At 37.6% G+C, this 14,328-nt stretch overlaps 1 protein-coding gene across 6 annotated transcripts in view; it reads left to right on the top strand.

The window, feature by feature from the left end:
- Positions 1-14,328, top strand: part of LOC106959835 (glutamate receptor 4) — a 134,884-nt gene that overhangs the window by 89,264 nt on the left and 31,292 nt on the right. For all 6 annotated transcript variants that reach the window (XM_015052645.1, XM_015052644.1, XM_015052647.1 and 3 more), the window contains exons 11-13: positions 4,128-4,334; positions 8,350-8,565; positions 9,654-9,814. In XM_015052645.1, the coding sequence (XP_014908131.1) occupies positions 4,128-4,334; positions 8,350-8,565; positions 9,654-9,814 (584 nt within the window). The remainder of the gene's footprint in view (positions 1-4,127; positions 4,335-8,349; positions 8,566-9,653; positions 9,815-14,328) is intronic.

Below are 14,328 nucleotides of genomic sequence, written 5' to 3'. Positions count from 1 at the left end.
ATATATATATTTTTTTTTTTTTTTTTTTTTTTTTTTTTGGGAACGATTACAATGTAAGAACATGTTTGATTGCTAGAGTAAAGCTTCAACTTGCTTGGTGCCCAATGTTTTCAGGTAAAACGCATAATTTACACTGATTGAAAAATTCATTAAGAGATGGAATATAAAATGACACAGCAATGATGTGTTGCTACATCAATTGACTGTAAGTGACCTTTATTTACATTCTTTCTCTGTTGCTGTTCTTCGTTTGGTATTCTCAACCACAGAACTGACAATTGATGTAAAAGAAACACACTTCTTCCTGTCTTTAATAACCAAGAGAAACATGTTTTTTCCCCCCCAAATAAATTCTTCAAATGCCATGAAACGCCAAAAAGCATCCTACCTGACAAATTTCAGAACCTTATCAGTTCATCACACTGCAGAGAATATCCTCAGTACTGTAAAAGAAAAGCACAATCTTACAATTTTCTGCTTAAGACTCACTTAAACACCACTCCTGCTAAGTGTGTTGCAGTTTTCAATGTAAAAAAAAATTAGATTCCTTTGTTTTAAAATTCAAGTCTTTTTTGGCTACATGACCAGCAGACAATGAGGTTGTCAAAATGGGCAAATACGGAGAGATTATATTCCATAATTATAGTAATTGTATAATAAAGCGAGCGCATTGAGAACTTCACTGGCTGAAGCTGTAACTGACTGAATGCCTGGCATGCTCCTCTCTGCTTATCTGCATAAATGTCTCCAAGGCAAATTAAATATCCTGGCAAATCGAAACAGTTTAACATGACAATCTTTTTAAAATGCTGAATTGATGGAGGGTCTGTTCTGGTTGGCAGGTTGAATGAATAGCTGGACAGAGGCGGTTTTGCTGTTTACTGACTGGCCAACTGGATTGGATAACAAGTTCTATCTGTCTTTTTGGCTCCAGTCAGAGTTTGTTTCATGTCTTATCAGCCCCAACCATTTGCTTCTACAAAGCTTGGTTCCCTTTTTAACTCTACGATTTTCCTCCTAAGGTATGTTTTTAGCCCACCCTCTGCTTTGTTTCCTTTTTCTTCCTTTCTCTGTATGTTTTTATATACATATGTTCTTCCTCCAAGCTGCTGTGCAATACAATTTCTCTTACTTTCTCCCTTTTGTTTTTGCATTCCCTGGAGTAATCTTTTTTTTTGTTAGTTTTTTTTTTTTTTTTGGAGGAAAGCATTGACCACCCTGCACCGTTTGAAAAGCACACCCATAATCTATCTTTTCCAATGTCCTCTTTCAAGCTTTTGACCTCATTACTTCTAATCTTGCTGCCTCTTTTCTCTGCTTACTTGAGGCGTCTCCCCAAATCGTGATGCCACTTTGAAAGTCTCCCGCAGATCACATTTTTCCCTCCGAGGCATCTCAAACTGTAAATGCACAGCACAGCACTGATGCTCTTAGAAATGGTCCTGACTCCTACTTCCTGACTCCTACTTATACATTTTGTTTTCATTCTTCTCAATTTTTTAAATGTTATTATGCTTTAAATTTCAGTTTGCCTCAATTCCTGCCAATCTTCGACTCAGCTCTAAACATCATATACAGCCTCATATTTGAAATTGACCAACTTGTACCTCGAATGCACGCTTTCCACATCTGGTCCATCTCCACATTGTGTTGGGATCCATTCTTTTCCTTACCCGATCAGACCCACTGTAGGACTTTTTATTCTTTTGCATTTTCCAAACACACCAAGATGTGTCATCAGACATTACAGCGTCCCAGTTATACCTCTTTTTCTAAATGAATTATTTGTTGGTTCAGATTGTGTTTAACATTTTGCTTTGCTTGTTCATATTTGTTGAATTAGTGTTTGCAGTGGAGTCTAGTTATTTACAACACTTTACCAACATTTGAGCTTTAAAATATCAAATAATAAAATAAAAAAAATGTTAGGCAGTATACAATCCTGTTATATTTTTCGCATTCAAGATAAGAGTTTGAGTTCTGCTCATTATCCCTAGAGTGGTGCTGATGGCTCTGCAGATCTGTTAAAGGGAATTAATTGTTTTGTTGGTCATTGACATTATGATTCATGTTGAGTCAATTAAATGAGCCCCAGGAATTTCTAATGTCTCTAATAATAGCATTTTTGCGGGGGAGGAGAGGAGGGGCTCTTTTCTGTGCGTTTTGACGTTAAGGGTAATAATTACTAAATTTAATGATGATGGCAATGTTGTTTTGGATAATTGTAGTAAATTGTTATAGGAAAATGACAATTTCCCTATGAAAAAGAAAGTCATAATTTAATTCTCACCTGAATAGAAATAAATATTTGATTTAACAAACTATTTTCAACTGACTTACAGCTGGTTGCATTCATGGTTTCCTTCAGCCATTTACATGTAACTTTAGTTTTGAGATAAGTGTTTAATTTTAAAACTTAACCAGTAAAGCTTATGTGATCACTTAAATAAAGCATTGTGTCATTTTACTGTGCAATGTTAATATAACTTTTTTTTGTCAAATACTTGTATTACATGTAGCTTTCTATTCACTAAAGTAAGTACAAGATACAACATATTTTGTACTTACAGGGTGTACCCTGCATTTAGGGGAATATAAAGACACATACACATTGAATAAATCACACCAGGATCACATTTTTTCTAAATTTCTAAAAAAAAAATTAAAAAATTATTTCTGATTCAAGAAATTATTTTACCACTTTGGGCATTCATGTACTGTGTATTGATCTCTGAACCCAGTATGGTCATGTGACCCCTCAGAAAAAGAAAAAAAAAAAAGCAACAATAATATGAAGGCTAAAGTACCTTGCACTGTCCTAATGTAGCAACACATTTTAAATTTTGCAATATTTATCTCAATACTGACACAATATACCAAACAGGAACACGTATGTTTGGTATATTCACATCAGTGATGTCAAAGGACTTAATGTTTTACATAATGCACTATTTTTCACATTTAGACCCATGTAAAACAGGTTTCTAGGTAAATAAAGCATACATGGCAAGTCAAGAAAAAACGTAACATAAGCTTTAAAATGTGTTGAGTGGCACTACATAGAGTCCAGCAGAGGGTGATGGGACTCTCCTTGGTTTTGTAAACAATTATTTACAAACTGACCTGCAGAAGAGAAACATAAGTTGTTGTTTTGTTTTATTTTTTCCTGTTTTGAAGATTCTCCTGTAGACCCAGTGAAGATCTTTGTTGGGTTGTTTTACTGCTTGTTTGACCCCTTTTCAAGCATGTCAGTGGGTAATTCTTCCTTGATTAAACTGCACTTGTGTGGAATGTGAACAATTTCCTGAATGAACTATTCAATCCGCAGCATGTTATCTTTTTCTGTGTGTTTTATTGCCCTCATAAACTGCTTCATGGTTTCAGAGTGTTGGGTATTGCAAAGGCCTGTTTGTTTAATTAGATGAGATTAGTCTCCTGATTAAAATGGGCTTGATAAGATTTTAATAGGCTTGCTTTCATGTGGATTACAGTGTGAACAGCCTCAAGCTTAGTGCCATAACTCACTGCTTCTCAAAGATGCACTTGTCATTTACCAGACGGAGTCTTTACTCTTTAGAAAACACTTATAAGCAGTGATGTTTGTCTGCGTTTCTCTATTCCTTTAATCTTTAACCACATGCATAAAAAAATCTTCCACCTATTACTGCACATGTGGGCAGACATCTCTCTGTAGTTTTTTTTAATCTTTTTTTTTCGTTCATTTCTGTCTTCTCAGCTTCAGATTTGTGTTGAATCAGTGGAGAGTCTCAGTGGAATTATGCAAAATGGCATAAAGGCAAAAACAATGCATTAGAAGACAAGAACTAACGCCCTTTCCTGTGTCATTTTCTTTTAAAATATCACTTATTATGTTTATCTCAATGAAAAAGTCTGTCCCTTTTAGGATTTAATTGCAGCTGCTGTTGCCAACAAAGTGTTTGCAAACATGCACCCTTTTCCCCTTCACCTCTTTCCTCATTTTTCTTTTGCAATGTTAACATCCACGTCTTCATCTTTCTTAACTGTCTTTCCTCATGTGCACTCTTTACAACCAATTTTCTGGTCCTCTTTGCTGATGCGCTCCTCCAAACAGATGTCTTTCTCCCCTTATGCTGATCTTTTTTTAGGAGGGTCCGTATGTGATGCAGAAGAAGAACTGGGAGCTTTACGAAGGCAACGACCAGTATGAAGGATATTGTGTAGACCTGGCTTCAGAGATTGCCAAGCACATCGGAATCAAGTACAAGATCTCTATTGTTCCTGATGGAAAATATGGAGCCAGAGACCCAGAGACTAAAATATGGAATGGCATGGTGGGAGAGCTTGTGTATGGGGTAAGGATGGAAACAGGACAAGTATAAGCTGGATTCGTTCTTAGTCAACTAAAATGTATTGCGCTGCTGTTTGAATAAATTTCAGTTTCACAAATTCCATCTCAGCAAATTGGAACATCAGCGAAAAGTGAACAATTTTAAATTGCTATAGACAGAAAATTACATATATATTAAATAATACACTCCTGATGCACGTAATTTTGCATTTTGTTCACGTCTGATAGAGAATCAGAAATTCCATATTCATCCATAACACCAATAAAAAGTATTTCTAAGGCTATGTTAAAGCAGCAGGACTTGATGTTCAATTCTTGATGTTCTATTGTTGGAATCCAATTTTTGTGTGTGTGTTCATTCGTACTACTTAAAGATTCATTGGCAATCAGACTTTGAAGATTTCATGACACCAAAGCGTCATCTGTTAAGTCTGTAAACCAGTAGTGGTGGGATTGTGAAGTGATGGACTTCAGTGATCCAGACTTCTCTCTTAATTATAATTTTCAGTCATTAGTATGTCTTCTTGTGCAAATTATGATTCATATCTCCTGTCAAGGACATAAAAGTTGGCTGAAATGCAACATTGAACAACTTTCAACAATTGGATAGATAGTATTTCACATATCGTATCACATATCATGACCTTCCAAAAATACTGGCCTAAGTAATTTATTTTTTGGCAAGAAATTACTTGGGCCATTATTTTAGGAATGTGACGTTATAGAAATGGCTCAAATTAGTTTTTTTTGGGGGGGTTGAAAAGATCAGATCAATGGGATGATTCAGACAATTGTAAAAAATCGGATTCAGGTTGGATTTGCTTGCTCTTTAAACGTTGCCTAACTGACAAAAAGGAGACTTTATGATGGCCTATACAATAATGGGAAGACTGCTGACTTGTCTGTTGTCCAGCAGACTGCCACTGTCACCCTCCACAAGGAGGGAAGGCCACAAAAGGTCAATGCTAATGAAGCTTGCTGCCCACAGAGTGGGCCTAATAAACCCCACAGAGAATGTAGCGTTAGGAGGAAGATGAGAGATGCCAATGCAGAAGAGCAGAAGGAAACTACTAAAGCAACCTGGGCGTCCTTAACACCTCATCAGCACCACAAGCTTTGATTGCCTTTTTCTGAAGGACCCAGGCCAAGTTCTTAGCACATTTTTTATGCAGTAAATGCATTTAATTTTAAGAAGGATGGCATTTAGGCACTGGAAATCCTTTCTTATGGGTCCTATGTACAATTCTAATCTTCGGAGAATTAATTGAGATAAGTGTGCAGACGTTAGGAAGATGGCTCAGAAATCAACACCAGTATGAGACATCTCAATCATGATGATCTTGCACAGGTCCTATAGATTGCAGAGTTCCATCACATACCACCAGAAAAAAATGCAAATAACTCTGATGCAGCACATAAACTTGTCTCAAGGCTTCCGTCTCCTTAGTAACCATGTTTGGTTCCCACAGAGATGCTGTGTCATGGAGTGGCTATTTATATACGGGGGATTTGCCAAGCTCATTAATTACGCCTTTGATTTCACATAGCTGCCTGAATGTCAACTTTACTGTCATGCAGCAGACAATGTCAGTTATTGTTTAGGGGAGTGAAGCACAGAAGGAGCTCCAGAACAGCGACTGAATCAATTACCCTCCACAACTTGTAGTGGAAGGTGACTCAAAACGGTTGCATTGATTTATCTGTTTTGAATCTCCCAAAACACTCACTGTCCTTTAAAGAGACTCTCAAACCTACTCTAGCTCAAATATACACACATTTTCTTGTGAATTAATGTTTACTTGTGGAGTTGAGTCTTTGGACTGACAGAAATGTGAGCAAATCGTGTTTGCCCTCCTTGGCTTTTCAATGTTGGGAATTCACAAAGATGGCAGTCTGCTCAATGTTTGCAGCTGTTTTCCTGTCTGTCTTGTCTTAGTGAATTAGTGCAACAAAATTCACTGAGAGACGTTGACGAAACACATGCAGATGCAAACATGACCATCAAAGCCTGCAGAGATACGTCAGAAGTTTGATTGAGTTTGCAGTTGTCCTCTCTTCAACCCATAACACGGACAGAGCAGAAGTGATCAGAGAAAATATTTTACTTTTTTTTGTTTTTTATGTAGCAATTTATTTGTGTGACTTCAAGTCCTGACAAAATTGAGCCCCTCTTCAATAACTGACAACAACTAAATAAAGAGGTGATGTGAATGCTTTTATTGTCCCACCCAAATCAACTCCACGTCGCACTTTCAGAGCAATCTGGCTATGTTGAAAAACACACCCAGCAGGTAGCTTTATTTTCTTTTCTTTTCAGGATTTTCTTTTTCTTTTGTGATCCAAATTTCACTATTTTTTGACAATTCAATGCTATTTGTATTCTTAGCACTTATTAAAAATAATTTTAATATTATTCCAAATTATCTAAGTAATAAATAATTGTATTAAATTAAAATATATATAAAGCATACATTTTTAAACATGCAAAAAAAAAATGGGTGAACATTCGCTGAATGCATGTGAAATAATAAGTGTTGAAATGTGTGCAAACAGCTTAGAGAGAATCAGTTTTGTCAGTGTGGCTGTTTTTAGAGTGGACATGCCTTTGTGTCAAAGTTTAGAATTGGAAAATTGTCCAATTTCCTGTTTGCACAGATTTAGAACCCACAAATAATTGAATTTAACTTATCTTGAACAGTTTTACTAAAAAATAAATAAAAAAGGTCCCTGATAGTTTGGCGGAACATTTTATGAGTTGTCCACTTACATGCACCCATTTTTTTTGCAAATGGCAGTTTTCATAGTCCATATTGTGAAGAATCCAGGTAAATTGAAGAGATTTAAAAAAGTCTAATGTAGCAAAAACTTCTATATTTAAATACATTATTGTCCTTTCATTCTGTGGCCTTTAGTCCTCAGTGGAAGTAGTAAGAAAATGCAGCTTTAATTATTCCTTTATCATGTAATAGAGAGGGGTGTAGAGCTCATTTTTGCATTCCCGGCTTTATAAATGCTACAACCAAAAGTATTGGACTGAATTTGAATCATTTCCCAGAATAACAGCATTATCAGTCAATTTATTTTCTATTGTTACTTAAGCTGCTTAAGGGTCAAACCTCTGTTGAGTATTCAAGCATTGAAAATAGACCATGAGAGTCTTTCAAAGGGCCTAAGAGTATTGTTTAAAAACTTTACACTTTTGCCCTGTAATCAATAAATGAATAAAGACTTAATACGCTTGTCAGTTTTGTTGAATGTTTAGAAGATTTGCTTTGTCTCACGTGGAGAATGGTTTGTCTTTTGCAGCAGTTTGTGGCTTGTAATGCACATTAAACCAGTAGTCTGTCAGCCTGATAGTTAAAGACCATTTTAGACCAAATGATCCATGTTGATTCAGTGAAGTATAAAGTGAACTTCAGGCACAGAAAAATGGACAACATAAAGTTTAAAGTCATTATGTTTCATTGTTCATTTTCCGTTTTTTGTGTGAAAACAGTTTGGAAAATTGCAGCAATTCCAAGCTCCTTACTGTAGTCATAAAAACAATATTTCTCCTCCTGAAAATGCAATATTCACTGGGGGATTTTATACGATCAAAGTGGATCTTGTACACCAATATTGGTTATTTAGGCCAGAATGGCTTTTCATATCATTAATTATTATCACCATCTTCCATTTTGACTTTAGATATTTAGAAGACCTTTGTTCTGCAAGAGCAAGCATTGTTGCATGCAGATGCCAGTTAGACCTTGAGACTCATTTATATTCTGGATGTGTCCCTCTCCGGCCAATATACTGTATAAATTACTCCTGTGTCATTCTGGGTTGCCCTCTTCTTCCTCTATGTCTTTTTAGCCTCCTCTATTCCCTCATCTGCAATACCACGTCTGCCCTTCCTTTACTCTGTGTTCGCTGCACATTCCCTTCCATTTATCTGTATTATATGTAATCTCTGAGAAGTTAATTGCGCAATAATGTGACTGATATGAAGTCCCTGGCCTTTCCCTTCTTCTTTACAGAAAGCAGAAATTGCCGTGGCCCCACTGACCATAACATTGGTGCGAGAAGAAGTGATTGATTTCTCTAAACCCTTCATGTCTCTTGGAATTTCCATCATGATCAAAAAGCCTCAGAAGTCCAAACCAGGTGTCTTCTCCTTCCTGGACCCGCTGGCCTATGAGATATGGATGTGCATAGTGTTTGCTTATATTGGAGTCAGCGTTGTCTTGTTTTTGGTAAGTAATTCATAGAAACTGAGCTGAATTGCCAGACTGTAGCGCATGGGTTATTTAAGGCGTTGGATCGTAGATAAAAAAAGAAAGTTGTACATGAAAAACGGTTTATAATTCAGTTTGATTTCTAGACAGAATAAAGCGTTTTACTGCGGTCGTCTTTACAGTTTTACAGATTATTTTGCAGTTTAATCTGTTTAACTCACTTAAATAAAAAAAAGCACAGGTTCACCAAAAGAGGACAATAAGTTGGTAAGGTGAGAATTTGGTATAAGCAACATAGGACCATGGGTCCATAGTTCACCTTATTATCTTGCTTAAAAAGTTCAGGTTGGTGCAGGTGGAATATTGGGGTTTTCTCGCAACGGTATTGTTGCTGTATCAATCTTCTGATGGCTTCTTCCTCTCAGTAAATGCACATTATCAAAAATTTAAAACCCTCTTGAGCTAAATGCTTTAATATGACGATGCTTTCACTGAAACCAGTGACCTCAGAAGTTACGATCTTATGGTATCTGGGTTGAAACAAGAGTTGTTGATGTGTAGCTGACAAATCTGTCTAGCAAGTCTGTCTGTATCAAGTCAACATGAATCAAGATCTCAGAAGAATGTTTCTGACACCTTGTTGAACCTATCCTTAAATACCTGAAGCAGTTCTGAAGGAAAAAGGTGTCCAACTCAGTCCCAGCACGCTGTCATACCGAGATGGATATGAGTGCTTTTCAGGTACCGTCTTATTCAACAAATGAGAATATGGATTCTGATGAGGCTCATATCTGAGATAAAAAGCACTTTTTGAAAATAACAAGCCTAGTATGATGTTGCCACCTCCGTGTCTGCTTGTTCAAGACATTTTTTTTTTATATTAGCCAAAATTACATTCTCCAATGTTGGCTATAGTATTGAATATGTTGTTCAACAAAAACGTCTCCTCTTCAGTTACACCTTGATAACACATGGTAATCATCCCTCTTTTTTAATTGTGCTGTCACAGTTAAAAACACATGTAAATCATTACGTAATTCATCTGGTTAGAGTGAAAACTTTGATCCTAAAAATTAGCTGACACTTTTCTGCCTTCACTGTTCCAGGTAAGCCGCTTTAGTCCGTACGAGTGGCACGCAGAGGAACCAGAGGAGGGCGCCGCCGAGCAGGGCCCCACTGACCAGCCTCCAAATGAGTTTGGCATCTTTAACTCTCTGTGGTTTTCTTTGGGAGCCTTCATGCAACAAGGCTGTGACATCTCACCAAGGTTGGTGTGCTTGAAATTGTTAATGCGAATCTGATTGACTAAACAAAAGTTACTATTTAAGACCTAGCACCGAATTTGTGCTTGAGTGGCGGCCCCCCGATTTAATTGTCCAGTTTATGTTAATATTCCTTCTCAAAATAGAAAAGACACATTAATCTTCAGTTTAAAGTTGGTTAAAAACTGTCTTGCTTCACAGGCGTTAAGCAAGCCCGAATTTCAACAACATTGTTCACGCTATATTTGAACAGGATGTAGCCTATGGGCTAAAAACAGTAACATTTTCAATGTATTTTTGGGGGAGTAAGTAAAGACTGGGCCTAAATAGACCCATCCAAGCACTGGATGTGTTTGACTGTTCAGTGTGATTCACCTTTCTCTCCACTTTCTTAGCTTCCACTGAGCTCATCTGACTCACCAACAAAACGTGTCCTACAGACACCGAAGACTTTCTAGACACAAACAAACACATGAAAACATGCTCCCACATGCAAACAACCCCCCCCCCCAAAAGCGAGAACACCCTGCATACATTTCAGCAGCTGTGTTCGTACGGGTCCTATGCGGATGAAGATTTCGCAGAATGCTAGGTGTGTATGAATTTTTAATACGCCAAGGAGGAAGCAGAGTCCAGCTGTATTTTTAGAATATTTATACGAAGATAGCATTTTATAATTGATAACCTGAGAATGCAGTTTAGTGAAATATTTATACCATGCTTCTTCAGTACCTTTAGGGAGCAGATCTGAGGAGAGAGGTAGCAGCAGGGAACACTTCACACCGTAACTAAACAAAATGCATTTCATAATCACACCCTTTCTGTATCACTCCCTATCCTGTAAAATAAATTACAGCAAATTAACAATGCGTATGGCAAATTGACCACTATTTCTTTACACAAAGCTATTAGTTATGTAAATATAAAATGTTACTAAAAGTACTTTGTGATGACAAGATTAATTGCCTCATCACCAATGTCATAACCGAGTGGCACATAGATTTCTGAATGAAGTTATGCAATCCAGATGGATCTCCTTAAAAGTAGTCGGAACATTTACTTTATTCGGGCCATTAATGTCACCACTGGGTCTGTGAAGGTCACACGGGTTGCTGGTGATGCCTTCCTTTTAGTTAATATTGGGTTTATTGTGACGTGATGATTCAAAAACGTCACCAACAATGACATTGTTTTGGTCATGTGTCGAGGTGTGAATAGCTCTGAAACTACTTGAGGAGACAAGTCAGTGCTGCCCGGTAGAAGATAGAGTATTAAAGCATGTTGTTCTGTGTTTTGGATTCTTTCGGTCTTTTCTCAAACAAGTCATCTTTGTCCTGCTAAGATGCCACTCTGCAGAGTGTGTGTCTGGATGTTTTATTGTAAAGGTGAACCCGGGTTAAGTGGTGTGTTTGGATCATCAGGTGACAACAATCCAAACGACTCGTGTTACCTTAAAGGCACCATCTGTGACCGTAACAGTCTTATTAGAGTGTTTGTTCTGAAACTTTCAGCTCATGTTTGGAACTGAAAAGGCTTTTTACTGAAAGATAAAATGTCTTTTAAGAAACATTTGAGGATTCGGGCTTCAACTTCACCTCTAAATTCCTCAAACCTCAGTCTAACTAAGCATCTGTGTGGTGTGTTGTACAAACTAGTCTGATATTTAAAGGCCCCACTTTACAACTTCCAGGACTAAAAGGATATGCTGCTAACATTTTGGACCCAGATGCCACGTTACATCTTAAACGGTTTAGTGGAGTCCAAACCTTGAGGCTTCAAAGCCGTTTATGGCAGCAAAAGTGGGACCAAGACAATATTTGACATAATTTCATTCCTGGCTGCTTTATACTCATTTGGAGTCTTTAGCTCCTTATCAGATTCTCGTTTTGTTAACTCTGTTACATATCCTCTGATCTCAGTTAATGTCTCTGTGTATGTTTTGCTTGTATTACCGCTGTTTTAAACTTTGTTCACTGCTTTTGTCTGCCGTTTACATGTGCATCATTGTTTTTATATATAAAAAAAAAAACTATTTGGACCCAATGCTGCCGGCCTATCCACTGCCTACATTTGGGTCTCATAAAAGTACAACTAACGATAACTCCGTTTTCAGTGTCAACAATCATTAATCTTTTTTTTTTCTTTTATTCTTTTCAGCAGTGTGTCCGAGAAATGCACAGAATGTTCAAAAATGTTATGAAAGATTCCCTTTTCTTTATTTTTTCCAAAGCTAGATTATACCAAACATTGCTCAGTCATTCCCACTGGATCTTCATTAGCATTTCTTTATTGAGTAAAGAACAAACAATTTTCCAGCAGCTGCACAAACTTTGCTTTCTTCTTCCTCCTCTTTTGCTCTCATCCATCTCCTTCGCAGTCCTGACACCTGTCGTCTCTCTCCTCTCCCCACTTCACTGAGACTGACAGGCCAATTCTTAACCTCAGCACACTCACATCTGCTGCAGGCACACACACACACACACACACACACACACACACACACACTCACATAAGTTGCATACACGGACACATTTAACAAAACCACACAGAAGAAAACGCCCACTGCTCAGTTTCACAACTTTTCAGTAGGCTCATGTGCACTTCCCTGTGACTTAAAGGCCCTGTTCATAAGCTACAGCTGTCACTGCGATAATGTGATACTTAACATGAAGCCAGCGTTCATCATATAAATCACAGAGCTCTGTCAGTTCCAGTACAGCCCTACTCTTGCATAGCCTGGGATTACTGCGGTCTTAAATACCAGATTACGTTCTGACAATGAGAAGTCTGTCACTTCCATGTTTGTCCTTCCCTTTTTTTTATCCACTTGGCTTTTTAAATGAGGCAGGATGTTTCAATGCAAATTAAAGTCTAAGATGTCTCCTTTAGAGTGACGGCTCGTATGATTTATCTTGTGGAGTCGGTGTGGATGTTTAATATATAACAAGCCCCAGGAGATAAACCGTATTGGTTCAACTGATATCAAAGCTGCGTTTAGCAACGTGGCTCTGCTCCCAGGATAGTGGAAGCATGCACTGGTGGAAGCGTGCAGCGCTTTTTTTTTTATTTGGATGGGAAACTGTCTTCCTACAAACATATTACAACTATTCAAATTGTTTATTGATCGGAAGACTTACGAGTCCCCAAATGCACTTGTGTTGTCAGGAATAGTGGAACTTTATAGAGCACTACATACACTACTGTCTTTTTTTTTTTTTTTTTTTTTTAGCAACGTCCCTCTTCTTGCTAACATTTGAAGACTGGATTTTTAGTATGCATCACTTCTTGTCATGTCAACGGATTCTCCCACTCGAGCCATCGATTTCTACCCTCCTCTAGAGTTACCTTGGACTCTGATTAATGATCTCCTTTTGAGGCTTAGGTGGACAGTCATGTCTCGATAGGTTTACATTAATGTCATACTTTTTTTTTGCCATTTTGGAGGAGTATTGTGCTGCGTGAAAGGTTCAAAGCTTTGAAAAAAACATGAGACCATTTCAAACTGCAAGACGTCTCCTCACTGCCAGGGAGGCAGACATACTCTTTTCATTTTCTCTGCCAAGACCATCTTAATGGCTTGTCATTGTTTAATAATCATCATATTTAAGAGGCAAATTTCTAATGGTCATCTTTTTGGGAGAATGTTCTTTTTGAAGAAGAGGATCTGTTCAGTTCCTCCATCTGCAGATTGCGTCTCTGATTATTGCCTGGTTTGTAGGACACGTTACAAAATTATATGAATTAATGTGTTTTTTTCCAAGTGTGGTCTATCAAGAATTAGAAACAAAAAGGCACCAGTACTCAAGACAAGAGCTTAAAAGTCACTGTGACACAGTCAGTGACAGAACACTTGTTGTCCTTTGCAAGCTGCTGAAGCATTTTTGAGCAAACAGAAGTGGAATTAGCTCCTCTTTCATTGATTCTGTGCTTTCTATGAGAAGCTAGCTGCGTTTTGATCTTACTAGAGTTCGCAGTCACTTTTCCTCTTGTGCCTTTGATGGTCCATGCATACACACACACACACACACACACACACACACACACACACACACACACACACACATGCACCCACACACACATGCATTCAACAGCAGCACACGATTCTTCACTTTCCCCTGATAACAGTGGTGGAAAAAGACTCCAAGGAAAGAGATGTAATCAAAGGGAAAATTGACTGGTTTTATGCAGATCGCAAAGATTAGAGGTTTCTGATAGCTTTCACTTTCAGCTTTGACTTTGTGGATTTTTTTTTGTTTTGTTTGTTTTGGTCTGAGTTGCTGCTGCTTCACTAAGCCACACAGTATGTTTGTATGTCTGTTACCCTTTTCTGAGCTCACCAAAGCAGATGAGGGCATGCATTTCATGAAGAGGCATAAAACTACATGGTAAAAAAGAGAATATGTTGGCCTTTTAGGCTTACAAGTAGTGTTTTTTTTGTTTTTTTTAATGGGAGTGTATGAATGATTTTGACAGGGAGGTTAGCTTTTAGATCAGGGATTCTCAAAATCTCAAGTATGAT

The sequence above is a fragment of the Poecilia latipinna genome, unplaced genomic scaffold, assembly GCF_001443285.1.
Source record: "Poecilia latipinna isolate Pla-1442-1.1 unplaced genomic scaffold, P_latipinna-1.0 Scaffold1124, whole genome shotgun sequence".
Lineage (NCBI taxonomy): Eukaryota > Metazoa > Chordata > Actinopteri > Cyprinodontiformes > Poeciliidae > Poecilia > Poecilia latipinna.
This window is presented reverse-complemented; position numbering and strand designations above follow the sequence as displayed.